Raw genomic sequence first — 27,793 nt, forward strand, 5'->3', positions numbered from 1 at the left:
TAGGCCATCGAGTCGAGCGAAACTTGTCTGTGCAATGCATTGAAGACTTGTGTGACGATTGATGCCCTCCACTCCTCTCAATCTACCATCTGTGAATCAAATGAATCATTGCTACAAGTTCACCATATCTACCATATGTGGATCAGTCGACATGGCGTTCATGACCAAGTTGAACTTGCTATATGGTTAGAAAGTAGAAATATATGGTGCAGGCCTTTTTTGACATTGCTACATAGGTCCGGTTTGGTACAACTGAAATTTATGGATTTTTTTTTTGAAAAACTGTTTATAGTTTCTGAGAAAAATAGTTAGCTTATAGGTTTAATTTTTAGACTCTCAGCACAACTTTTCAGAAAAGCTGATCTCGGTTAGTTTATCGGCTTTTAGATTATTTAAGCAGAAGTTAGCTTATCAGAAAAACCATAAATCAACAATAAATTTAACGTTTGTTTAACTTATCAACGTTTTAACTTATTAATTTTTCTGAGAAACAGAAGCTGCTGTTGATAAGTAAAACAAACTGGTGACAGCCATCACTACTAACATGCCAGATACTAATCTGACAAGGTGTGTGGCTCCACTGGCCCACTGCACTTGTTCGCTCTGAGCCTTTGAGTGAGTTCAACTAGCGATGATTGAACGATCATGAGAAATGTTGTTTTATCTGCTGACAGTGGTCGTGTGGCAATATTCTGCAAATGACACTGTTTCAGTATAATCTGGTTCTAGGATATGCAAATTCTTTGACACAAAAATCCCACACCCACCCTTGAATCCTTGCTCCCGACGTGTGGGCCACCCTCTCTCTCGTCCTCTAACGATTTCTTCCCTCGCTCGTCTGTGCGTGTTCCGCTCTCGAAAATCTCTCTTCTCCGCGCAACCTGTAACCTCGTGTCGGCTTCCTCACCAGGAGATCATGCATCACCATCTCGCGCACCTCCTCCCACTCCTTCACTCTGCGCTCGCCGAGGCCAGAGTCACTTTGCTGACCTTGCCTACGTCTGCTACACCAAGGGACCCGACATGGGTGGACCACTCCAGGTCATCGTCGCCTCCACCAACCCTAGCTCTGCTCGAGCCCAGGCACCCATCGCGATGGGCTCCTCGCCATAGTCGCCTCCGCCCCTATGATCAGGAGGGCTAGCAACCTCATTGCCCTCATCACGTCGTCGTAATCATCCAGCACCCCGCAGGGCTCCTCGCTCCCTCCGCCCAATTCCTCGCAGTCAGATTTCTCCACCCCGACCTCGCACAAGGTTTCTCCGCCGCTGACATCTCCCTTGTCGTCTTTGTCGCCCAAGAAGCCTATGCCCCCACCCGTGGCGCCAGTGTTCTTCACCCCTCCCCCAGTGCAAGTGCCGCTACCACCGCACGTAGGTGTTCATGGTGTCCGACCTCCACACCGACTACTCGAAGAACATGGAGTGGTGCGGCGGCTACCGACCGAGGTTGGGGCGTGGGGAGGCGAGGGAGGGGTGGATGCGCCCGTCATGGCCGAGGATGTGACGGAGACACGGGACAACGTCGCGTGCGCCATGGAGGTGCTCAGGGAATGGTTAGGGGCCGTCTTCTACATGACGGGGAACCACAACCTCTGTCTTCGCCGTGAGGTCGGCCTCTACATGAGCCTATTCCTCCTCTGTTTCCCACTCCCTTACTTACCTGCCTCTTCCTCTCTGCATTTTGTGCGTTGCAAGCAGGGTGTTTGACGAAATGCATTGGTGTAGTTGTTTAGGCGTATGCTATTTCTTCGTGAGAGTTCTCCTCTTGGAGCCGATGCAGCTATCTATGGACTACCACTAAGTCTGATCAAATGGTGTATTGGAATGTCTACCTAGTTAGTGCTTGCCATTGGGTAGTGAGCTGCTTCGAATGCCTATTTTGATGTAATGGGTTATTGTCGGTGAATCAGGAACCAGGGGTCCCCGAATCCTGAGGTCAGGCCAGCAATCCGTCACGTGGCGCCCTCCCGCAGAGGTTATCTCCGCGAGGTAAGCAAGACTAAGTCCCGGGAGAGGGCGCTCGGGGCCACAGTCAGTGGTCCCCGAGTACCCGGGTTCCCCGATGATCTACGAAGACTAAGGGACTGGGAAGAAAGTGCTCGGGGAGGTGAACAGTGACCCCCGAGCACCCAAGTCCCCCGACGACCAGAAAAACCGAGTGCCCCGAGGACCCAACGAAGGAAGTTCCGGGAGGGAGTGCTCGGGGCTGCGAGCAGCGGCCCCCGAGCACTCGGTTCCCCGAGGATCCGTACAGTCAAGACCGAGAGAGAGTGCTCGGACTGTGAACAGTGGCCCCCGAGCACTCAGTTCCCCGAGGACCAAGAAAGGGCGTTCTCGGGAGAGAGTGCCCGGGGAGGTGAACAGTGACCCCCGAGCACTCGGTTCCCCGACGACCCAGAAAGCCCCTTCGTCAGTGGCCCCCACAGGGGTCCAGCGATGAGGTGTCAGCCAGTAAAAGGCCCGATGTCGCATTTAAGAGCTCGTGTGGCTTGTCACCTCCAACTGCTCCCGCCACACTCGATGTCAGTTCCTGCCATATTATGGCAGAAGGGCGTGGAGACATTTAATGCACTGGTCCCATCCCGCGCTATCCAGCGCACCTCGGGATAGCCTCGCGAGGCCCGAGGCGTTCCGTCTGCCACGCTGCTGTGGCAGGCGAACAAGACAGGGCGGGCACGCTGGGCCGCTCTGTGGCTGCCCGGTGGGCCCTCTCCACGGCGCCCGTTGCCAGCGCCATCATGACGATTGAAGACCGGGCGCGGGGAGCGTTTTCAACCCCGTCACTTCGCGCAAAGGCCATGATGACTCCCTTTCCATTTATAGCGCCTTGGAACTCGTGCCCTCCCATTCGGGGCACGCTAACGTCGGCGGGTATTTAAAGCGACCGGCAGTATGGACAAAGACAGGTCTGAGGTCTGAGAGAGTTAATTGAAAGGGCAACGCTCGAACTCTCAGACAGGCACACACAGAGTCCAACAGAGATCGAAGAACACCTTCGTACGAGCATAGAAACCGAAGAACAAGGAGCCCCAGGCTTTAGGATAGACAGACATTCTTGTAACTAGCACATTCCTGAGAGACATTCTCAGGACATTTATAGCATCCACACAGGAGTAGGGTGTTACGCGCAGTGCGGCCCGAACCTGTCTAAAAATCCCCCAGCGCATTTACTCTTTTCTGCATTAGATCATTCCACCCCACCTGCCATCGCATTTACATCCATTTATTTCTCCAGCAAACTTATTCAGAATCATCCCCCTAGCCGAATCTCTAAAAAGGGGTCCCTCAAGATCTCTGCGATATGAGCTAACCCTCCGACAGTTACCAATTCCTATTTTGATGTAATGGGTTACCAATGCCTATTTTGTTTGTTGTGTTTATAGCAGTCCCTAACTGCATTTCAGGTTTGAATGTAGTAATGTACTGATAATATTGTTCGTGGTCTTCACAGCTTAGTAGTTGTTGGGACTTGGGAGGGTTATCTTTAAATAACTTTGTGCAAATTGTTATCTAACACCTTGCTGCAAAGCATATAACTAAAAAGGATGAAATTAGGGGTGTACTTCTAGATGAACCATGGCTAGATAGTACATTTGTGTTCTTATTTGAGTACAACATTGATCTTATATGCTAATATAAATCATTGGTGGGGCTCTCTTAGTTTCACAATCTCTTTCTTCCATAAGGATTTGCAGGAGAAACTTACTGCATTGCTTTCTTCCATATGGATTCACTGGAGAAATTAACTGCAATGCTTGATGCGTGTAGTGATCTGGGCATGGATACAGGCCCAAGAATGATAGGTGACTTGGGAATCATACCTTTATATTCATGGTATCACAAGATTGTTCAATTTCCTTACTTCACTTTACATTTCCAACCATATTATAGTGCACTATGTTCTTCAGGGTCGTCTTGTTTTCTCATCTTGCTTAATTTCCTTCCAGATCTTTGACAAGGAAAATGATTTTAACATTGTGCGTGTTCCTTCATTAGAGATGATAAGTTGGTCTTTCTGTGATTCACTGTTATAGTGTTCACAAGTAGCATTAATTATAGTGCACTATGTTGCTACTTTTGCTTGCAATGTTATATGAATTTTATTTTAGCAAGAGGCTTGCGTGATTTATTTTGTGAAGTTGGGTATTTCAACATTAGATTTCTAATTATGGGAACTAAACTTACGCAAGCAATATGAGGGCTACAATGCACAATGAGATAAATTGCATTGATACACACACAGTGACACTAATATTTATAAGTGTAGGCATACACTCGCTCTCTCAAGAACAACGAACAAATCCTCCTGATATATGTATACTAATAAGTTAATGGTTTTGTATGATCTATACGAAGGTTGCATGACTTGCTACCGGTTTTAGAATGCAAGTTTGTGGATAGAAATATTGAATTGCTGTAAACCTGAAGCTTCAGAAAGCATTGAAAATGCATGAATGACAACTTCAAAGAAAGCTGGATGCTTGAGGGGATGATAAAATTCTTGATATCTTGGAGGCTGCATCCTTGATTGAAAAGATAACTCATCGCAATGTGTAACTTGCTTAGGGTTAGTATTGGAAAACCGGTTGTGTTGTGTTCTGTTACTTTGTATGTGCTTATAAAAAATATTTCATTCTTGGCTCAATACCTTATGATTCCCTCATTTTGGCTAGCACTGATTTGCTTTATACCTTCAATTGTTATATCCAATTTGCATTGGCAGAACCTGCTACCACTTTTAGAACGCAAGTTTGTGGTTGGAGATGTTGGATTGCTGCAAACCTAAAGCTCCGGATAGCATTGAAAAGGCATGAATGACAACTTCAAAGAAAGCTGGATGTTTGAGATGATAAAATTCATGATCTTTTGGAGGCTGCATCCCTGACTAAAAAGGTAACTCATCGCAATGTGCAACTTGCTTAGGGTTAGTAATGGAAAATCGATTTTGTCGTGTTCTATTACTTTGCATGTGCTTATCAACAATATTTCATTATTTGCTTAATACCTTATGATTCATGCAGTTTAGCTAGCACTGATCTGCTTCGTAGCTAGCACTATCGTAGTCTATTGGTGTCCTTGGTGTCACCGTCTGGTTTGAAGAGGATGCTACGGTGGTGATTGCAAGATGTTCGATAGAAGTTCGTAGTGCCTTACTACCATTAGAGCTGAAAACATTACACTGCATGGCGCCTATAAGGCATCCAATGGATTGACTTGAATAGCACCGATCTAGCTAAGCTTGGGGTCTCAGTCTTTTCTTCTTTTATTTTCGCATGATGTTCTCCGTTTTATGTTATTGTGCTCCAGTTTTGACTATCGATTATGACAATTCTTCAATTTTTATTTAACAAATTTTTGACGCCTATTGTAATGTACGGGCAGAAAACTATTTTTATCTAAAGTGGATGCCAATTAGAATAAATATTTGATTATTTTAATAATTATTCCTCCATTTTTTTGGTAAGAGCAAGGTTGGACTCCTTATGACTATGAGTGATGTGTTGTAGGTTTACATTTACCCCAAATCAGTTTTTGTTCCTCCTTTTCTTTTCTCTTCTACTTAAAAAATTCCTAATCCATGTATCATCAGCCCGCCTCTTTGTCCGCCTATTTCCCTCACGCGCTAATAGGTGGACCCATGGGATCTATCCTTCTCTCGTCCTCCTACCTGCTCGCTCACCCTATTCACTCCCTCTCTCGCCCCTCCCTGTTATGATTCACCATGTGTCTTAGTGATGTACCTAGGATGATGGTGTTCAAGAAGGAATCATCGATGGCTTCTCAGCAGACATAAGCATTGAGCAGCCACGTGAGGTCGCGCTGCTTGTCCTCAACCTATACACTGGCATTCGTTCACTGTCACCTGTTTAATTGTCACAATACATATTATAACATAAAAATATTTAGCTCCTGTTACAGCACACAAGCACGTCACTAGTCTAATAGGAAGAAAATATTTTGCTCGCAACGTGAAGCTCACTGGCAAGTGGCCCAAACAGCTCTCCATTCTCCAGCCCCACTAAGCCCATGCCACGTCATCGATCCGCCCCTCGCCCCTCGAACCAATCCGAACCCTCCAGTCCCAATCCCCACGTTCCCGCGGATCCAACCCCCGTGCCTGCCACGTCACCGATCCGCCGCTCCCGCTCCCACGAAACCCCACCCCTCCATCACCGATCCAACGCTCCAAACTCTACCTGCCACGGATCGCACCATCTCCATCCTCGCCCGCAACTATAAATAATTCCCACACCCCCCTCGCCCTCCTCACCAAAAACTCCCAATCCCCAAATCGCCCACAAGGTCCCAAATCATCAGCAAGGTTTCCTCCGCTTCGAGCTCACCTTAAGGAGCCATGTCGGGCCGCGGCAAGGGAGGCAAGGGGCTGGGCAAGGGCGGCGCGAAGCGCCACCGCAAGGTGCTGCGCGACAACATCCAGGGCATCACGAAGCCGGCGATCCGGAGGCTGGCGCGCAGGGGTGGCGTGAAGCGCATCTCCGGGCTGATCTACGAGGAGACCCGCGGCGTGCTCAAGATCTTCCTCGAGAACGTCATCCGCGACGCCGTCACCTACACGGAGCACGCCCGCCGCAAGACCGTCACCGCCATGGACGTCGTCTACGCGCTCAAGCGCCAGGGCCGCACCCTCTACGGCTTCGGCGGCTGATCCCCTCCCGCGGCGCTTCGGTTTCGAGTCCCGTGGTCGTCGATGGTAGCAATGTTGTTAGGGTTTCGTTCCATCTGATGTCAGTAATGAACTTGTCTGTTCTGTGATCTGAAATGGAATTCGAAGCGTATGAATGAAATGGATCTGTGTTTACTTGGTTAAATAACTTTAATTTTCGTTTGTGTTCCATCGGACATGGGCTGTAGCAAAATTCGTCCCAAAATTATTCTGCTTGCTCCTATTGCACAAGCTGCATAATAATCTGACAAGTAAAGAACTACATATGAAAAAAAAAGGCATCACTGCGAATCTTGCTTAATTATCTTGACCGGGCGCCAAAATTTTCCGTGTTCGTTTCAAAATTCAAAATGGGTCGCTTCGGTTTCGAGCGCGTGAAGTACAACCCCCACCCCCCCCCCCCACCACACACTTTTTGCGGTTAGCGGCTCTGCACGTTGGTGCCTTGGCCGGAAGCCCATCTCGGGAGTCCAAACGCGTCGCAGGTTCCCCGTCGCGGCGGCGACGGAGGCGGCCATCCCAACCAACCTGCCACAGCGATAACGTTGGCCGGCTATCACATCAGCCTCCCGCAAACAAACCGCCGCGCTCCAGCTCGTCCTCCGGCCACCAGACCCGCCCAGCCGCGGCTCGCTGCCTTTTGCTCTCGCGTACACCACTCGGCGCGTCACCACCGCCACACGGGTTGCGCATTTCGAATTCCTCGGACGCGCCGTCAGGCGGGTGGGCGCTGAGCCGCACCAAGTTGAGTGCTCTTCCTCGACACCCCGCCCCGCGCCACGCTCGCATTGTTCGATCGGCTATCCCCCGATCTCCATTCCCACCCGGTCTCCCCGTCCGCTACTGGTTCGCCCCTCTCACCCCCTTCGCATCCCACCCCCCGCTTCCTCCACCGCCTCCCCTACTCGCAGGGCGGCACCATTTCGTAGCCGCCACGAGAGGCTTCTCCGCTGGATTCGTATGCTCGCAGCCGCGCAATCTTCGGGACCAGCCTCACAAGTCTCCTCCTTGACGACCACCTTCCTCCTGCCGCGCGGCACCATCGTCCTCGGCCGGCTCCGGCATCGGGCACGCGCTCTAAGCCCACCGGAGCTGAGGCTACTGGACGCCACCGTGGGGCGCACGGTCCGACTCGGCCTGCTGCGCCTGGTGAGCGTCATGCTCAACGCAGACGCCCGAAAGCAGCGCGCGATCGCCGATCGGACGCACCACGACGGAGCAGTGTAGGATGGCGCAATGCGCCTATCACACTGAACGCATCGTTCATCATGTCTCAGCAAAGGATTTGATGGGCGGGCTTGGATACTGGTATGCTTCTTCCACCCACCACCCCTTAATTTCGTCCACTTGGTGCAAGTATGCAGGCTGTACTGGATATTTTGTTTGATCTGAAAGTATGAAATACTACTGAGGTTATTCTGATTGTGTGGCATTGGGTTGTAACGAGCAGCATCCCACACGACGTTTCTTCCTTTTATCTCGAGTGAACTCTGACGCTTGGGTGGAAAATAGAGGGCATGCAAAGCAAATGATAAGTCTCCTATTTTTTTCATTACAGTCTTATTGCGTTGTTCCACTAAGTATTAGCCTCCGTCAAGCTTCTACCTAGCTGTGGCCAAATAACCTCTGAACTTTAGGACTCTCCAGATTCAGTTCAATGGTTATGCATATAGTACTTCGATGAATCACACAGAATAGGCCAAATTACTAACATAGTTTATGTTGCCATTTTGGTACTGAAATCTCATTGTGGCCGCCGTAGCATCTGTTCATCACGCTTCATATCTGGGGCTTTTTGTTTCAGTTGAGCTTTGGAAGAACTAGCAGATTTTGTTTAGCGTTTCGTAGGAACTACTAAGTCACTATTACGTCTTTTCTCTGTTTTCGTCTCCAGGCTCCATACTATTACTAGTTTGTCTTTCATGTGTATACTGGTGCACATGAACCTGTGGTCAATCTCAGTGGCGGACACAGGAATTTCAGGGAGCCTGAGCTGGGTGCAAGCTAGGCTTTGTCCAAAATTTGATTGGTCCAAATCACGAATTTCCTTATAGCTTATATAGAGGTACAGAAGCGAGTCGGGCCAAAGCTCGGGCGGGTGCGTAGGGTCGCCGGGCCTGGGTCAGCCACTGGGCAATCTTTAGCTGAAAAATAATAGGGACCGTTTTCTTGTGTTTAAAAGGATAATGGATTTTTCTTACTGCAGTTGTGAGTGTATAAATACAATCAGTATGTCTATAGCTTAGTGCTTTATATTTAAAAATTGTCTGTTTTACCTGAAAAGATTTGCAATCAGTCCTTCTGTCCTCATTCGTACTTCCACTTTACTATATTACCATATTTGTAACTCTTCAATATAGTTTTGCTGTGCTTGGCGGTATCAACTATCTGGCATGTATCTCAACTCTTACATTACGAAATGAATATTGTACTTATTGCAAATGGAGAAACAGTTAAATATGTTTAGAACGGATGGAGGGAAAAAAGAAGGGAAGAAGATCTATGAAATCCATCTGGTTACAAGCAACAGCACTTCCATTTTGTGCAGAGTATAGAGTATAGACGAGGCACAGAACAGGTTGATAGGCATCCCTGTGTTGACTGGTGATACAGTTTTTGAGCTGGCCTGGTCACATACTTTTGGCTTTTACTTTAATTGAATCTATTATCATTAATAATTTCTAGCATTGGGTGTGCTCCATACATTATCAGAATGCAACTCTGGTAGTGCGAGCTACTATGGAAGGCTTGATGAACTCTGAGAAATTAAGTATATATGTGCAAAAATTTGCAGCTGACGGCCAGTAAAAATTGTAATGTATCTTAATGGGAGAGCTAGGGCTTCCCATTTGCCCAATCAGTATGTGGTTCCACGTTCGCTCGCAGCATTAGTTTTTTGGTGCAACGTTGACTAACCTCATTTTAGTGGGATAATAGTTGTGGTTCACCCTTGTACAGGATTCAATCCCCTGGCCGTGGAAATTTGCCTGTATATAGCTGAGTGAGAGGTTGTTTATAAGTAAGCGAACACTGAAGGGATATATTGTGCAGTTGTTTCTCAATTGTGCTTTGAAGGTGAAAACCTGCATGATCATGAAAGGATATTGAAAGGGAAATTTTAGCAGCATCATTGTTCCTGAATGTGTAAGAGAACATGTAGAAGCGGATATTCTTGGTGGAAACTTTCACACAACTTAAGTGATATTCACTCCTTATTTCTGAAAGCATAAATACCCTGTTCATAGAACCCTGGATTTTTTCTAAGAAAGGATGGCAGGAGGTCTGCCGATTTTATTAGACTAGGAACAAAAGAAGGTTTACAAAAGAAAAAGCGAGATAACTTAGTGCCAGGAAACTGAAGGACCAGTTCCGGCAGAAGGAAACTAAAAACAACCGCGTTACAGCCAACTAAAGAGAAAACCACTGCTCAGAGCAACAAAGAACTCAAAGTCTGCTCCTAGCCCCTAAAGCCTGCTCAGAGCAATAGAGAACCGAACCACATCTTCCTTAATGGAACCCGCCACCTCAATCGCTGTTTTGCTCGTTGCTCGGAAAACCCTTGCATTCCTCTCTTTCCATATATTCCACCAGAAAACGAGCACAAGACCACTGAACTGGTATCTCAGTAGCTTATCTATCTTTCTCAAAGCCGCACGCCACCAACCATATGGGGATCGAAAATGCTCAAATGGTGGGAGGTTAGAAAGGTGAAGCCAGCCTGACAGATGGTGCCACACCTCGCGTGTGAAAACACAATCCTTGCAGGGGTGCGTTGAAGTTTCATGTTCTTGATCGCATAGAGGACATGATTGGTCATGGGTCCATCCTCGCTTTGCTAGATTGTCCGCAGTTAAAATCTTGTGTTGCAGCATGATCCATGCAAAGGTTTTGCATTTCAGTTGTGCTTTTGCTTTCCAAACAGCAGCCATATCACGTTTCGTTAAAGTCCCCTGGAATTGAATTTTATAGCCATTATTGGCAGTGTACTGACCATTCTCGCTCCATCGCCAGGATATTGAATCCGGTTGATCCTCCACAAGTTGTATATGTGCAATCTGACCCCATAAGGATGCAATCTAAGATAGCTCCTCCTATGTTGAGATTTCCCCGATGTATGAGAGCCACTGATGTCCACGGAGCCCTTGCTTGACCTTAAAGTTTTTTCTCTTTGATTTATGAAAGATCAGAGGCGCAATATTTTTTGGAGCTTGTCCATAAAGCCAGCTTGAATTCCAAAAATCGGCCTTTACACCATTTCCAACTAAAACAATAGTGGACGCATTGAAAAGGGCATGATCCGCCTGATCACACGGTAAAGGGAGGCCCTTCCATGGGCGATCATCGTCCTGCCAATCAAGCCATAACCAACGAACCCTCAAAGCACGAGCAAATTTTTGAAGGTCTAATATTCCTAAACCTCCCCGGTCTTTTGGTTTTGTAACTGTTGGCCAATTCGCTAGGCAATGACCCTCACATACCTTGTCCGGTTCATCACCTCTCCAAAGGAAGCTTCGTCGTATGCAATCGATTTTCTTTTGCAACCATTTCTGTAAAGGCAAGACAGTCAAATGATATGTAGATTGCGAAGATAACACAGACTTGACCAAAGTCTCACGGCCCGCCATTGTGAAATGTCTACCTTGCCATCCTGGCAATTTGCTCCCAATCTTGTCAATAAGAGGTTGTACATCCACTCTTCTTAGCCGTCTAGTGTGGAGAGGCAAACCAAGATATTTGCAAGGGAAGTTACCAACCTTTCCCTGGAAACCAGCTAGAAGCTCCTCTAGATTCAGGTCATTGCATCGGATTGGGAAGATTTCAGTCTTTTGCAAATTTGTTACTAATCCCGAACATTTACCAAAAGTATCTAGAATCCGTCGAAGGACGTTCAGCTCAGATCCGTCCGGTGCAGCGAAGATGGCCGCATCATCCGCATAAAGGGAACATCGAAGATGTGCTGCTCTAGGCAGGATTGGTCTAAGAATGTTCTTGTCCGCTGCAACATAAATGATTCTTTGAAGGGGATCAATTGCAAGCAGGAAAAGCATGGATGAGAGCGGGTCTCCCTGTCTCAAACCTCGGGCATGACATAATTGCGGTCTTGGAGTCCCATTTAGGATAACTCTTGAGGAGGAAGTCGCAAGCAACGCCGAGATCCAATCTCTCCATTTTTGTCCAAAACCCATCGCCTGAAGGACTTCAATCAAGTACGGCCAATTGATTGAGTCAAATGCTTTAGAGATGTCTAATTTGATAAAGAGGGCCAGATGCTTGGTTCTGTGCAGCGCTTGAATAACCCTTTGAACATACAAGAAGTTATCATGTATACATCTCCTCTTTATAAACGCACTTTGACTTATCGGCACCAGCTCATTGAGATGGGGAGATAATCTGTTTGCCAGCAACTTTGTGATTACCCTGGAGAAACTATTGATCAAGCTTATCGGTCTATAATCACCGACGGAGAAGGCTCCATCCTTTTTAGGCAGCAACACAATGTTCGCATCGTTGATTAGATGTAGCTTGTCTGAGCCCAACTTGTGGAAATTATTGAGAGCTTCCATTAAATCACTTTTGATAGTATCCCAGCAGGTTTTGTAGAACAAACCGACGAACCCATCCGGCCCCGGGGCTTTTTCCGAGTGCAAACCTTTTATAACCGAGTATATTTCTTCCTCTTCAAAGGGGGCTTCTAAATCTGACAGATCATGAGATTGGTAATTCAGTGCAACCCAATATAATGCAAGCTCCCTTGTTTTGCTTGTACCCAGATGTTCAACAAAGTGCCTATACAGTAAGGCCTCGTTATGGTTGTGAGAAGTTGCAATCTCATCGACAAAGCTTATAGCTGGGATAAATTTCTTTCTTCTCCTTCCATTTGCTTTGATGTGAAAAAATCTTGTGTTTGCGTCAGATTTCTTGATCATTGTCATGCGCGAGTGGTGTCTATCACGTGCCTTCTCCATTGCGGCGAGTCCTGTTAATTTCTCCTTGAGCCAAGATCTTAAATTTCTTTCATCTTCTAAGAGCACTCGCGACTCCTGTGCAACATCCAGCCTGTGGATAAGTTCACTAGAAATGAGCAGACGCAACTTTAAATCTCCAACGTTTTCCTTCCTCCAGAGCTTAAGAGCTTTTGCAGTACGGTTCAGCTTAACATGCATACGAAGGATGGCGTCGGAGACAAGCACTGGCTGATGCCAAGCCATTGAAACCATCTTTCTGAAGCCCGGCAACCCCACCCAAAAGGATTCCAATCTGAATCCCTCGTACTGATGTAGAAGGGTGTCTCCATTGAGCAATAGCGCACTGTGGTCGGATTCACTAGACGATATAGCCGACAGGTAGGCCCCCGGGAAAATCAAATCCCAATCTATTGAACAAAAGAAACAATCAATTCTTGTCATGGTGGGATTGATCTGATCGTTGCTCCAGGTGAATCTGCGCCCATGAAGTTCAAGCTCCTTGAGATTCATATCATCAAGCGCTTTCCTGAATTTTCTCGTCATACGAAGATTCAAACGGTTATTGCTCTTGTCCTGGGCTTGGTAAATGAGGTTAAAATCTCCATTGATCAGCCACTCAGGCTTCATGAGGGGCATCAGGGAGACAAGCTCCTCCAAGAAAATAGATTTCTCATCATCACTCTGCGGTCCATACACAGAGGTCAAGGACCATGATTTGTTTTCAGCTAACATGGTGATGGTGGCCGAAACAGTGTGCTCAGTGATGAGAGGATCTGATAAAGAAATGAAGGTTTCATTACAGGCCAACAAAATACCTCCACTTGTACCATTGGCAGGAAGGGCGGCATAGAATCTTGTGAAATTCGGTCCTAAGGTCTCTAATACTAAATCAATGGACCACACCTGCAACTTGGTTTCTTGAAGATATATTATGGACGCTCTGGTCGATATCACAAGGTTTTTGATGCTTGCTCTCTTGGCGGGCGAATTAAGCCCCCTGACATTCCAGCACAATATTTGACAATATAGTGGCTGTAAACTACGGATGCATCTTGAGGACGTCATGTATGTCAATATAGTGGCTGTGAACATGAAGTGGAGTTGCATTCCACACTCAACTGCAAGAGGCTGCAAGTATATTTTTCCTTGAGTTAGTTCAAACTTCTGTTCTTTTTTCCAGTAAGGGAATGGAGGCAGCTGATGCAGTTCTATGTTTAAACATAGGTTTTTTTTATTTATTTACCTTTTTGGGCTTGAGTTGCGTTTAGAGGCATTTGTAGCAAATATTGTGCAGTAAATACACAGGTAGAAATTGAGAACGACCTGGGCTAGCTTACTTACCTCTGCTCTATGTAGCAAATTAATTTTAGTAGAATATCCTGAAGACAGTTAAAACAATGTTTCATTGGTTGGAGTTCTGTTTCTGCTTCTAGGATCTGGAAATCCTGGTCAAAATATGTGCAAAATCTCTGCTGATGGCCTCTAATACAAAATTCTCTAATACTTATAAATATCATGAATTCTTCTTAGCATTGCTTTAACATGAGTGGATTCTGAATCAAGCTATGTGCGTGTGAGAGTAAATGACTTGTGTTCACAAGATAAATGAAATGCACACTTCATTCCAGTGTGAACCTTTCTCACTGGATCCCTTGGCCACTCTCTTTGTTACCTTAATTAAACATGCCATTTGTGAAATACAGACGGCAACCCGTACACTTCAGAGTTCTGCCTTAGCTCCCGAAAGAGTTCAAGCTATTTCTTTTGACTCTCTATCCTATTTACCACGGTACCATTCAGTTTTGTAGCACAACTGAAAATGACAGGTCCTTTTTATCTCTTATCATCTTCTTTTCCTTTTCATGGAGCTGGATACTACAATGCTGGTATCATGATGTTGCTTCTGTCAAAAGGAACTGACCATATAGATAGCCGATGTTTTCTAACTAGATGTTGTCACCTGAATGCGTAGTCTAACTTTTTTAATACCATTGTTTCACAAACAAAATATTTTCCACCTTATAAAATAGAGTTCTTTGTTTCATCTTGAAATGTACAATATAGTAAATGTTAGCATGAGTTATTGTTATAACAATACCTGTTGGTGATAACTGATAACCAACTAGATAGCAGGTTTGGAGTATATCAAAAGCTAACAAGATTTCTTGCTTTCTCAATTTGTCATGAGAAAAGTAGGCATGTTAAACATGTGCAAGTTCCATCATTGTATCTTAGAAGTCTGCTTGCAGAATCCAATGAATAAAGAGAGTAGTTCACCTTTGATTTGATGTTGACCTCAGTTTCATAATTGCTTTTTTGCTGCTGAAGATTGCATTTTGTCATGTTTTTCTCATCGTTTGTGTTTGTGTTCTTCTGCTGCAAGCTCCGCAGGCATGGATCTTCTGTGAAGTTATTGCTCACCCAAGTTATTCTTCATTTGTCTTAAACAAGGATGCACTATGAGAATATCGAAGGATCAAGTTTGTCCTTCCCCTTGTGTATGTTCTCGTACTGATGTTAAATTTAGAAGTAAAGTGCTTTCTTTGTAAATGGTATACTTTTATCTTTTAACTGCAGTTGCTAACTTGCTCAACTGAGGATGAAATATATGAATTCAGCAGTTGGTTGTAAGATCAGAAGACAAACATAATCGCAATGACTTGTGATTATGAATACGCCTGTTTCCTGGCAGGCGGTAAGCATTAATCAAGACTAGAAGCTGTTCAAAGTAATTACAGCTGATATCCTGCACAGTAAGCTGTAATAGTTGTATGTAACTAATTCCAAGACACTAGCATGATAGCATGAGTATTATGTACCTAGTCGCAGTGGTAAAGAACCAAGATAGCAGTCCGAGTTTGAACTCTGAAGTGAGCAGCGCACCGTTGCTACTATCTTTTCCTAATGAACCCAAACTTGCAGTTGAGCCTTGGCTGGAGCCTGATAATTCTCTAGTCCTAAGTCAATTTTCATTGTAGGTTTGAATTAAAAATTTGACCATGCTTTATCATGTATCAATGAATTTACAGCATTTTTTCTGCTATGGAGTAGAATTGTCATCCGTTGTTGAGTTCAGTAATTTGTCACATGCCTAATGTCCAACCAGACCCTTACATTTGTTTTTTTTTTGTTTTTTTACTTGGGGAAGACAATATGCTATATATGGTTATATGAAAGGTTAGTTTATAGTGAAGAAAGTGAGCCTCACCTTTGTAGTGTTGACTCCTACACTTTTCGTTTTATTTTTGAGACAATATTCTTTTTGTTCTAGTAAGTGCTCAAGCCATTATCGCTGCTCTCAGGTAGCAACTTCATTCACTCATGCTGAAAAAGTTCAATCTATGGAAATGACATGCATGACAATCACTAAGCCGGCCAATCAGAGTAGTGAACTATTTGAAAGTTTCACATGCGGAGAAGCACCTGTTTCTGCAGGAGCTGCGTCATATAAGAGCCGGTTGTATGGGCTTTGGGCGGTGGTTGGAGACTTTAACATGATCTACAGGTCGTCCGATAAGAACAACGCTAATGTAGACCACACCATGATGGGTCGATTTTGTCTTCTGGATGACATTGAGCTTCGTAAGATTGTGAGAAACTGTCTCAATAATATTCTAATTAATTATTAAGTCGATCATTTGTGTAATTACAACGATTAAACAGAATATCACACTGGTAGTCTCGGCACGTGTTTTGTGCTCAAGATCGGAACATGTGCATTTTCAACGTATACATCACAACAAAGTTTAAAAAAAGATAGAGTAATTAACATTATATTACAAGTCCTTAATCATTCAATCATTTTCATATTTTACAACAAAAGGGATAAACCAGCTGAAGAATTAAAACTTAACAACAACAAAAAGATCGATAGGCTCCACCAAACCTAACCACACGAGTAGATGACTCTACTCTTGCCCGCCGCCAGCACCAGCAGACATGAAGTAGCCAGAAGCTAACCTTTTCTTGCCTGCCGATCTGAAAGGGCAGCGTGAGTATGAAAGTGTCACCTAGAGAGCACCCAAGCTTATAGAGTGTCCCAGCAAGTTTGTGAATGTCATCCTGAAAGTGCATCTAGGCCCCTTGTGGGTTTTAGCTAATTGATGACAAATGATTACGGGACTAATGAGTTTATCGAGTTTATGAACAGGTTTTAGTACCATTGAAAAAGGTTAAAAGAAGTTGACGCTCCTCAAAAAGAAAAGAGAAGCGTCATGAAGAAACTCATATGGTTCAATTTATTTTACTTTTGAATTTGAGTTTAGAAATATCGTACTATAAAGAGGGATGTATTTTGGTAGTCTCGCTAGTGTCTCAGTGCTCAAAGTATCTTGTTAAAACCAATTTTAAGAGACACAATCACTCGCGGACACCGTGAAAAAGGGCAAAGTTGTCTGAGCCCGGAGTCTCCGGGTTAGTCTGAAAACTACGGATTCTATTAAATGTTTCGGAGTCTCCGAGTGAGACTCCGAGAGAAGGTCTCTGTCTGGCTTTAAGTCTGAGCCCGGAGTCTCCAGGTTATCCCGAAGTCTCCGGACTATGTAAGTATTCCAGAGTCTCAGAGTGAGACTCCGAGAGAGAGTCTCTGTCTTGCTTCAAAGCCTGAGCCCGGAGTCTCCGGGTTAGCCCGGATACTCCAGATGCTGTTAGTGTCCCGGAGTCTCCGAGTGAGACTCCGAGAAAGAGTCTCTGTCTGCCGAGGGTGCTAAAGCCGGAGTCTCTGAGTTGGTCCGGAGTCTCCAGGCCCTGATGTTTCCGGACCTTCCGGGCATCCTCCGAACTAGTGTTTTGGCCGATTTTTCTCAAGTGTTACCTGGAGTCTCCGAGTGAACTCGGATACTCTGAGTCAATGTAACGGTTAGTTTTGACAGGTTAGGTGCGTGTGTTTCTGTGCTACCCGGAGTCTTCGGGTGAACCCGGATACTCTAAGTCTGTCTGAAAAGCACAATAACGACTAGTGTTTTAGGGAAGTGTATAAATTCCTCTTCACCCCCTCCATTCAATGTTGCTGAGCTACCTGTGAACTAACTCTCTCAAGAGCATTCAATAGTCCTCCCAAACCCCTCTAGTGCTTGATCTTTGCAAGATTTGAGAGTTAGGGTTTGGGAAGTGAGATTTAGAGCAAGAGAACAACAAGCAAACCTTTGAGCATTTTGAGTTCTTACCAAGCCGCGATTTGCGTTCTTTACTCTTGAAGCTTCGTGCTTCTAGAAGACAAGAGGTCACCCGTAGATCACCCAATATTTGTGGAGTGCCACGGGAAGTTTGTATTACTCGTGAATTGAGTAAGAACCCTATCTCGATCTTTGTGGTCGTTTGGGTGAGGATAGGGTTGAAAAAGATCAGGCTCTTTGTGAGCTCCTCAACGGAGATGTAGGCACCTCTTTGTGAGGTGGTCGAACTTCGGAAACAAATCTTGTCTCCATTTACTTTCTTGCACTTTACTTGCGAGTATTTGAGTGCAGGTTATTGTTGAAAGGAGCATATACATCTTATAGAGACTGTGGTAACTCGTAGACTATATTAGACTTACTTAAATTTTTACTTTGATTTCGAGTTCCTATATAGTCTGGATAATCCGGGTGAACTTGGATAACCCGAAGTATCCGGATTGAGCCAGAGTCTCTGGACACTGTCTGATCCGCAAAGTTTTAATTTTCAAAAACGACTATTCACCGCCTCTCTAGTCGACATCAAATACTTACACATCCTCGCCTCCGTAAGGAAAGAGGAAAGTTGAGTAAGTCCCGAACTCGATCTTTGTGATCGTTTGGTGAGGATAAGGGTTGAAAGAGACCCAGCTCTTTGTGAGCACCTCAACGGAGACGTAGGATCATTGGATTTGAACTTCGGGAAACAAATTCTTGTCTTCTTTTGCTTACTTTGTTGTTCTAGTTGATTTTGGATGATTTGCCTCGATCTACGTGATTGTGTGTCCCTAGTTGCAGGTGTTCTATTGAAAAGCTTCCGTACATCCTTAGGAACTTGTGGTAACCCTAGATTCAACGAGACTTGCTTAGGTTTTTCATAATTTTTCCTTCCCTGTTCCAACCAGACTGTCCGGGTTGAGCCCGAAACCTCCGAATCCTAGAGTCACTGGTTTGACCTAGAGTATCTGAATTCTATAATCTACTGTGAAGTTTTAATTTTTAGAAAATGCCTATTCACCCCCCTTTAGGCGACATCACGTACATTCAGTTGGAGGGGATGCTTCTTCACGACAAGCAGTCCGACCAGTATGTGTGGACGCCATCGGTCTCAGGCACGTTCTTGACAAGGTCTTCTTATCGCCGGTTCTTCATAGGAGCCATTGATTTTGAGCCTTGCAAAATAATTTGGAAGACTTGGGCGTCGTCGTGAGCCAAGGTCTTTATCTGGCTGGCCACACTAAATAGATGCTGGACAACAGATCATCTTACGCGTCGGGGCTTATAACACCCGCCGTGTTGCCTGTTGTGCGACCAAATAGATGAAACGATGGAACACCTTCTTATGGAGTGTGTTTTCGCATGGGAGGTGTGGTTCAAGGCGCTTCAACGGGTCGGTCTACATGCGCTTGCACCGGATGGACTCCAGAACAGCTTTCAGAACCGGTGACGGAAAGCGCAGAGGCGAGCTCCAAATGATATTCGTAAGTGTCTCAATACCTTGGTGATCCTCTTGGCCTAAGCTATTTGGAAGCACCGAAACCGTTGCGTCTTCGATGACGAACGCCCTCAAGTGATGAAGCTTCTACAGGAGATCAACGAGGAGGCTAGGCTCTAAGGGACAGCGGGAGTGAAGGGGCTGCATTCATTATTAGTGTGAGGGTTTCGTCGAGGGTAGATCTTTTTGTGTCAGGCTCGAACGCACTCTAAAACTAACCTAGCCATTGGTACGGCTTTGTAAACTATTGGTTCTGTTTTTTAATACAATGATACACAGTTCTACTGCGCATTCGAAAAAAAAAACATATTGACTGAACTAGACATAGAAACTTTATGACTTCCCAATCAGTCTACTTTACTGGGTACCTAAGCTCCTGTGGTTGTTAATCATCACAGTCAAGAAAATGACACCAACCGAATTTGGAGTTTTGGACTGCTAGAGGAGAAATAGAAACTTTATGACTTCCCAATGGAACAACAAGAACTGTCTACGTGGGAAACATATAAAGTTCATGTCTCCCAGTTATATTATCCGCATCGTGTTGCTTCATAATTTGGTGCAAGGTATTCAGATCTCTTTCCTTGTTTGGGTATTAACAGATTCCTATGGAAGCCAAGATACTTGAACAATGGCCTGCTTTTGGACTTTCAAAAGTGGGGAGGCTAGGGGTGGCCTATCCTTTCGGCTACACTGTTGTTGTTTCTTTTCTTGTGATTCCTCTTGTCCGGTAATCAGAACCGACACTGCATTAATTAAGCTCTGCAACTTTGGTGATTAAATAACTTTTTGTGAAATGCTTTTGGATGTAATATATCTCAGTACATCTTGATTGTAATTATTTCTGTATCCAGGTTGAAGCTTCGCTTGCCGCTTGCAGAGGCCACCATCTATTTATGGACGACAATGTGGGCACTCAAGGTCTGATCCCAACACCACCTTCAAAGTTGTAAGAATTATTCTTTAGCACAATTAGTTTATTGCTGTTCATTCATCTTTTATCGGAACTAGTACTGTGAAACAGCTGTTGCCTGTTGGTCTGAACTCTGAAAACCTCCAGGAAATAGACGAAAATTTTGATCAGTTAGTTCCATTGCTTGAACTATAGCTCGATGTTCAAGACATAAAAGCAAAGTAATAGTTCTATTCAAAATAAAGAAAATAAGACAATGTTTTTTTACTTGGTGTGGAAGACAAACTTTTTATATTGAATTGAACTCATACTGATTACGACCATAATCATTAGTTTGGTCAGAACGTAATTTTTGTCTCTGGCATCATTGTGAAGATACATGAACTGATTTGCTGGGTCCAGGTGGGCTAAATTACCCCTTTTTCTGTCCTTATTCCTTAAAAGCCATGTGAAGTTGTGGAGATCTGGACCTACTTTACTAATCGAGCTGGCTAATAGTACTTTATCGTTTTATTATGTTAACCATTACTAGTGAAGACACTGCACTTCTAAATTTAAAACAAAATTACGTCATGTGTGCTCTCCCTGTTCACTCTAAGCTGTCAGGTCGACCGACTTGTTTCATCTCTGTCACATTGCCTTCTCCGCCCAACTTTTGCATCAGAGTCACAAATCACAAGAACGAGTAGCAATACTCTGAGCCAATAGATTACATATAGTAATTTTGCTTGTTTACTTGGTGTCCCGATCGGTGAAACAAAATCAAGCTCATTGCCATCTGAAAGAACTACCTTTTCACTCATTTATGATGGTATATTTCATTAGGTTCTCCTGTAATTAAGTTACTCTAGTTAGAATTACATGCCACATTCTTTTTTTAGATGAGAACTATATTGCACATAGGCACATCAATCTATATATATATAGGTATTTCTGGTATGTATATGTACATGATACGCTAGAGGTCGGAGGGTGCAGTGCAGAATAGCTTGAGAGGGGATGGTTTTAGAGATACCCGCTGTGTGGGGTGGGGAGAAGCATAAACTCGAAAAGGAGAAAGGAACCTAAAGTTGGGACGGATGGATTGATAAAAAGGAAAAGTGGCCCACAAGCTATGCATCAGCAGCCGCAAGTTGAGGGGGGGCTCTAAGCTAAAGCAGCGCCCGGATCCCAGCTCTTGCACTTGCCATGTAGGCATGCATATCTAGCAGGAGAACGTGTCCAAAGTCAGGCTATCGCAGTACGTTCGGTGGATAACCTACCTTTTCCTTTTGTTAGTTGCTGACTGCTGAGAGATCGTTACCATCATTGGCTAGCTCATTGGATGCTGAGAACGGTTTTTTCGGAGGCTATACAACTCGATCATCGGCCAATGGGTCGTCATCAGGAGAACAGAACCCATCGCATTCAGAACAGAACCCATCGCATTCAGCTCAAGTGTTCTGGTCTGGCTCTGTTTTCCTTTTTGTTTCTTTTGAGCTAAAATGGCTCTTGGTCTTAGGTTCATGCCGTCTTCAGTGAAGGATGGTGGTTCATGGATATATTGTTTTACCGCAGATTTAGTAAAATGAGATAATTTTGGGTCAGATGTGAATGAAATGTTTCTAGTATTAGTGAGACCTTCAGGAGTTATGGCTTGGATATTTGATTGCCCGCTAGGTCTTATAGAAGCCTTTTCAGTCCTTCCCGTGTGAGTTCAATATTTTTTAGGCTGGCTCCTGGGTTTCTGGTGGCGTTGGTTCCGGTGCTTGAATTCGAGTTAGCAACACACAATTACGCGAGTCCTTGGTATGCATGTGAGTTGCAAACCGAGGTGAACATATCTGTTAAAACTTTAATCTCATGGCCATTGCATTTTTGCTAGAGCTGAGCACCTACAGTTATTACACGGGTGTTATTATGGCAGCAGACGAAATTTCAGTTGTGAACCAGCTCCTTGAATTAGTTTGCTGGAAAGTAGATTTCACTGGTGAGCCGACTATTTCTAGTCAGAACTAATTTTTGAGAAGTAGTTTTCACTGGTGAACCAGCTATTTCTGGCCAGAGCCTTTTATGAACGATTCACCTGTCGTAGCTTGACTTCCACGTATCATCCTTACATGCAGTCATATTCGTTCAGAGTACTCTTTGACAAAACACAAAATCCGTACTCATATTCTGCTCGCATTCGTGAGTTCATCTGGAATTAGGAAATCCTGACTTTTCTCTTGATATTGTTTCGGGAGGTGACCAGAATTACTGTCGGCATGCATGCAGGCATCGCGGCGATCAGTGAGTAATTGATTTGGCATTCTCTCTCGAACACCCAGAACAGAAGAACAGGTAAACTTTTAGGCCAACGTTGCCATTCGGTTGAGGGACAGTTAATCAGTCCTGGCAAAGTATTAGTACTATAGTACATGGATTAGCTGCTAATCATGCAGGCACGCGCATCTAGGCAGGCAGGGGGGGCCTGGCAAGATCTACGTGGGGTGGTGGGGGCGTGTGTGAACGTGACGTAAACCGTCAAGCGGAAGGAGTAGTCTCGCGGGAAGAAAAAGCGCGGGAATCGTGTACCAACCTTGGGCCCCTCACCCTTTCCAACGGGAGCTGACTAGGCACTGTCCTGGTGGCCCACAAAGCAGCCAATAGCAACCCTCCGCAGTCTGCAGCTACGCGCCCTGGCTTTGGTTGCCAAATACAAGAGGAGAAGATTGGGATATTTCTATTCACCGATATAAAGTAACTGACACAAGCCACAACAGAAAGCAAAAGCCAAAGGGGGAGAGAGAGAGAGAGAGAGAGAGAGCTTCACGTGAAAGATGAGCAGAATCCTAACATAAAATGGTCGTTCAGACTTTGCTATAAAGCCACAGTCCCTCCCCTCGACCTTTCCCTCCCTCTCTCCTTCCTCTCATGCATCTGCCATTGGCCCATAGCACCAAGGTCTCCTCGTCCTCTTCTTCTCCTCATATCCTCTCTAATGCACCCCTTAGCTACATATGCGACGATCTTGGCTAATTTTCTGCAACTTACATCTTTGTGTTATTTCATGCCTCAGGTTTTGTACATTGTAGCTGATCATTCCTTCATATAGCTAGTTGAGCAAGGTTGGTGTGGCTGTCCACATTTTTGCCTCGGATAGCCTTGCCAGCTGCCTGCCAAGCTCTAACCACACTTTTGCTGCGAGAGTATTGAGAGGAACGGCAGAGAAAACAATGGCGGCCGTCAGTTTGCCTCCTGGTTTCAGGTTCCACCCCACTGATGAGGAACTTATCATCTACTACCTTAAGAGGAAGATCAACGGGCGACAGATAGAGCTCGAAATCATTCCGGAGGTTGATCTCTACAAGTGCGAGCCCTGGGATTTGCCAGGTATATATGCTCGTTTGATCTTCTATTGACCTTGATGTTCGTATTGACTCTTTATGATGAAGATAGCATTATGTGTAGTTCTCATCATGGTTTGCTTGCTATATTGCTAACTTCATTATCAACTTTGAATGAGGAGACACAAGCATTCCTAAGTTATAGTTAGTTATGGAAAACATTCAATTGTCTAAACTGCATGGATTATAATTCTATTGTGAATTACTGTATTTGAATGAGATAGGATTTTAACATCCTACACATTTGTTTTCCTCCATGGAAAGCACATACATATATATAGCTCCAGTATTTGTCTTAGATGCGTACTGTGCAGACTCTAAGCAAACTTATTCAATTTTTATACTATTATACTCTCCCAAGAAACAGCAATGCCTGCTCTTGAGGAAAGAATAACCTCATGTTCCCTTCTTGATGGGCACTTCACACCAGCTCTTGCAAATTGCAACCAAATAGGCTTTATGTATTTGTCTTAGCGTTTTCTTCACAAAAGAAAGATGTGTTTATTTTATTCAGTATTTTGGTAGCATTCCAATTGCTAGTTGATTGAAGCATATTTGGCACTGTTTCTGTCTTACTTTTTCAAAAAAAAAAAAAAAAAAGAGGGAACATGCTTATAAAAACCATGTTCCACCATACAAGCTTTGCGTTAAAACAAGATTAACCATTCATACTCTGAAATTTGTTTTTACTTACAAGCGTTTTATGTGCACGCACCGAAAGGAGGAATATAGATAGATCTTGCTCTTTTTTGTTGAAAGAACCACAAGGCACGACAAAATTCTGCCAAGTGTAAAGGTGATCACGTAGATATATATCTGTGTCCATGCATTGAGCTACTTGAAAGGGAAAAGAAATCCTTTATCCCAGTAACAACAAAGCTAAAGCATATATATATTTTCTGAACCATGTCACAATCACACATAGATTTGAAGAAAGGATATATTCTCTTTAATTATCCACTTGTTTGCTTTCAAGCTTGTCAATTGACTAGAAATTACCCTGTAGCATTGTATGAAATGAGTGCTATAAAAAAATTGAATGAAAAGAGAAAATAAAGATGATTCTTTTATCTTCTTTGAGTGAAAAAAGAAAGCAAGAAATTGATAAAGGGACTTGAGAGATGGACATAAGTCAAGACGATGAACAAAGTGCACAACCTCCAAGATATAAAGTGATCTTGGTCTAATTTCTTTTCAACTATGGTAGTCTATCGTGGTTAATCTTTGAGTTCTACAATTAGCTCTAATAATGATTATCGCATACCTATGCATATAAAATCGTAGCATTTGTACTGTACGTTTTTGTATATATGACATCTCTCTCTTAACTAAATTTTCAGAAAAATCCTTCCTTCCGAGCAAAGACCTTGAATGGTATTTCTTCAGCCCTCGAGACCGTAAGTACCCAAATGGGTCAAGGACAAACCGTGCAACGAAATCTGGATACTGGAAGGCAACTGGGAAGGACAGAAAAGTGAACTCGCATAAGCGTGCAGTTGGTATGAAGAAGACCTTGGTGTACTACCGTGGCCGAGCTCCACATGGTTCTCGAACTGGCTGGGTCATGCATGAATACCGCCTTGATGAGAGGGAATGCGAGACTGACACTGGCTTACAGGTGCTACATAACTACCAATGCGTAAATTCATTTACCTATTATAATTTGGGAAAGCATGAACTACTCATATGTGAGGGTCTGCATGTGTTTTTGACCCCTTATTTTCCTGAAACCCTAAAACCTAGCTATTATATATGAAGCACCACGATATACTGATATAGCTTAGGCCTCCCTGACACGCATGAACTCTTTGCATTTCTGTTCACAGGACGCGTACGCATTGTGCCGAGTGTTCAAGAAGACAGGGCCCGGGCCAAAAATCATAGAGCATTACGGCGTAGTGCGCCACCACGACGAGCAACCTCAGTGGATGGCAAGCAGCAGTGTCGACCGCTCCCCGACGCTGGACCTGTCCTGTGATGTTAGAGGTGATGAGTTTGAGAGCAGCAGTTTCTCGTTCCCGACAGAGGCCCCGATGGACTCCATGCATGGTGGGTTCGGGATGCAGATGAGTGCACCTCACGAGGATGGAAAATGGATGCAATTCCTAAGCGAAGACGCCTTTAACGCCACCAATCCATTCTTCATGAATCCAGCTTCTTCCAAGGTATGTAAAGAGGCAGAAATGCTAGTATTTCAGTAGTAATACGGGCAAGGAATACTGAAGTGCTTACTGGTGCATCATATATATTCGATGCAGGTGAATGTTGAACTGGAGTGCGCAAGGCTGCAGCATAGGCTCTCCTTGCCTCCCCTGGAGGGAGAGGACTTCCCACAGGACGTCAGCCTCGACTCAAAGACGAGCGTACTCCGCTGCAACCCCAACGAGTTTGACATACTTCAAGAGTTCCAGTTCGTCGCGTCAGCTGCGCAGGAGCTAATCAACGGCTCCAGCAGCAGCTACCCTTTAGAAATGTGGCCAGGCGCCGGCACAAGCAGTGCCGGCACGCACTACATCAATGAGCTGTCCTCCCTCGTTGAGCTCGGGGTGAAGGCAAAAGAGGAGGCCGACAATTTCTACCATATGGGCTGCGTTGCTACTTCTGCAGGCTTCGCCTCGAAGTCGGGCCATGTCGATGAACCGGTTAGGTTAATGGTTGAGATCGCTGACATGGAGGAGGAATTCAATGAAGAGAAGAAGCAAGTGGAGAACCTTAGAGGAGTGAGGTTGCACAACAATGACCTTGGAGAGGTAATTAATCGACTTCATGATATATAATTATAGATGTCATGTACACAGTACATAACCTCTCACTTTCGCATTGTTAATTATATATGAGACTGATATTTCCATGTTTCAAATTTTATCGAGCAGATTGTTGTAGAAGGAGATGAAAGCAATCCAACGACGGAATGCATTACACAATATCCCATAACAGACACTGCTGACAATTCAGGTATGTAAATCTTTTGGTGCAACATGCGCTCCACTTGAAGTTATTCAATTCTTAGCTAGGGCATTGTAAATCTGTAACACAGCCCTCCATGCATGCACTAACTCAGAGCTAGATTGCAGGAGAAGCCGGTCACCTGACCGATCTCACTGACGCAGGCGGCCTAGACACTGCCCCCATCTTCTCGCAATCTCAACCTGACGACTTTGCTACTGGCTTCGACGACGCCGACCCTAACGCATCCTTTGACCTATACGAAAAGGTTGACGTCAAGCATGGGCTCTTCGTCTCAAGGGTCGGCGCGGCGAAGACATTCTTCCACCGCGTTGAGTCATTGAAGAAGGTCAGCTTCCACTTGAATCCCGTAGCAAGCGATGTCAGCAAGGCGATCGAGAAGTTGCATTTCCCCATTAGTGTTACGACCAAAGTTAGTGGCAGGGTTTCCATTTTTAGCAAGTTCAAGGCGCTCATCAGGGACAGATTATTCCTGATGAAGCCGTCATCATACCAAAGGTCCTTAGGCCGCAGCAAAGAAACAGCAGCAGCGAGTGAGCTACTGCAGATTGTGTCACTCCTTTTAACACCAAAAGAAGTCACAGGCCCTGCTACTGAGCAAGATTTGGTCAAGAAGAAGGCGAAGAAAGTGATGAAGCCGGGATCCAGTGATAGAAGCAATGTGTGGCTTGTTCCACTCTCCAAGGGGAGCAAAGGCATTTCCAGCATGTTTTTTAGTGGGAAATGGGCATTTCTGACATCTGCATTGGCTATCCGCACTCCAGGGTGCAATCACTGAAAGGTCTTTCTCGTGACTACATGTAAAAATACGGCTGCTATTATGTATGCTAGAAACTCTCGGTATCCGGTGCCTAGTGTAAAAATTATTTGGTGTGAAACTGGATAATGTATTCATTATTTGTTCGTTCATGTACGTATTGACGTGTCTGTAGTCCAACCCTGTTGTATATCAAAATATTTATGAATTGCAAATGCAAATACACATATATCCATACACGATATTTAGCATAATTCTTCATCGTCGGTGTTTGATCCATAATCCTGTACATTTTCAGTGCTATCTATATTTCCAGTTAATCCATTTCTTTTTTTAAGGACCAGTACGTTAATCAATTTCAAGTGTTGTACAACAGGTTCGGGAGTAGTTTACTCTTGGCTGGAAAATCATGAACAGAAATCTTTTGTTGATCCAAAAATCATCTCAAAACTTAGATTCTTGTTACTGGTTATGGTCTTATGGATCAGCT

The 27,793-nt window shown here is 44.6% G+C and overlaps 2 protein-coding genes and 1 long non-coding RNA gene across 4 annotated transcripts; all 3 read left to right on the forward strand.

Annotated features, from left to right (window-relative positions):
- Nucleotides 1-6,276: 6,276 nt before the first annotated feature.
- On the forward strand, nucleotides 6,277-6,841 carry LOC133911429 (histone H4). The gene has a single exon (XM_062353668.1). It carries the CDS (start codon nucleotides 6,358-6,360, stop codon nucleotides 6,667-6,669), a length of 312 nt encoding a protein of 103 aa, XP_062209652.1. The 5' UTR covers nucleotides 6,277-6,357; the 3' UTR covers nucleotides 6,670-6,841.
- Nucleotides 6,842-7,118: 277 nt separating this feature from the next.
- Nucleotides 7,119-15,716, forward strand: LOC133911430 (uncharacterized). The gene is made up of 3 exons (XR_009908651.1): nucleotides 7,119-7,995; nucleotides 15,045-15,151; nucleotides 15,231-15,716. It is a non-coding gene; the product is annotated as an uncharacterized LOC133911430 (long non-coding RNA).
- Nucleotides 15,717-23,090: 7,374 nt separating this feature from the next.
- LOC133911431 (NAC domain-containing protein 54-like) lies at nucleotides 23,091-27,510 on the forward strand. Of its 2 annotated transcripts, XM_062353670.1 has the most exons (7): nucleotides 23,091-23,136; nucleotides 23,252-23,565; nucleotides 24,920-25,197; nucleotides 25,406-25,744; nucleotides 25,838-26,329; nucleotides 26,453-26,534; nucleotides 26,654-27,510. In XM_062353670.1, the coding sequence occupies exons 2-7, from the start codon at nucleotides 23,409-23,411 to the stop codon at nucleotides 27,322-27,324; spliced, it is 2,019 nt and encodes a 672-aa protein (XP_062209654.1). In that variant the 5' UTR covers nucleotides 23,091-23,136; nucleotides 23,252-23,408; the 3' UTR covers nucleotides 27,325-27,510. The 2 variants fall into 2 exon arrangements, with proteins under 2 accessions (XP_062209654.1, XP_062209655.1); XM_062353671.1 differs by lacking the exon at nucleotides 23,091-23,136 and having other exon boundaries at nucleotides 23,143-23,565; nucleotides 26,647-26,832.
- The last annotated feature ends 283 nt before the right edge of the window (nucleotides 27,511-27,793 follow it).

The sequence above is a fragment of the Phragmites australis genome, chromosome 3 (genome assembly GCF_958298935.1).
Source record: "Phragmites australis chromosome 3, lpPhrAust1.1, whole genome shotgun sequence".
NCBI lineage: Eukaryota > Viridiplantae > Streptophyta > Magnoliopsida > Poales > Poaceae > Phragmites > Phragmites australis.

What these genes read in the sequence shown, in the direction of transcription:
- LOC133911429 (XM_062353668.1), top strand. Translation starts at nt 6,358, where the DNA reads ATGTCGGGCCGCGGCAAGGGAGGCAAGGGGCTGGGCAAGGGCGGCGCG.
- LOC133911431 (XM_062353670.1), top strand. Translation starts at nt 23,409, where the DNA reads ATGGCGGCCGTCAGTTTGCCTCCTGGTTTCAGGTTCCACCCCACTGAT. An exon ending in CGAGCCCTGGGATTTGCCAG is followed by an intron (nt 23,566 to 24,919) that starts GTATATATGCTC and finishes CTAAATTTTCAG; the next exon opens with AAAAATCCTTCCTTCCGAGC. An exon ending in TGAATCCAGCTTCTTCCAAG is followed by an intron (nt 25,745 to 25,837) that starts GTATGTAAAGAG and finishes TATTCGATGCAG; the next exon opens with GTGAATGTTGAACTGGAGTG.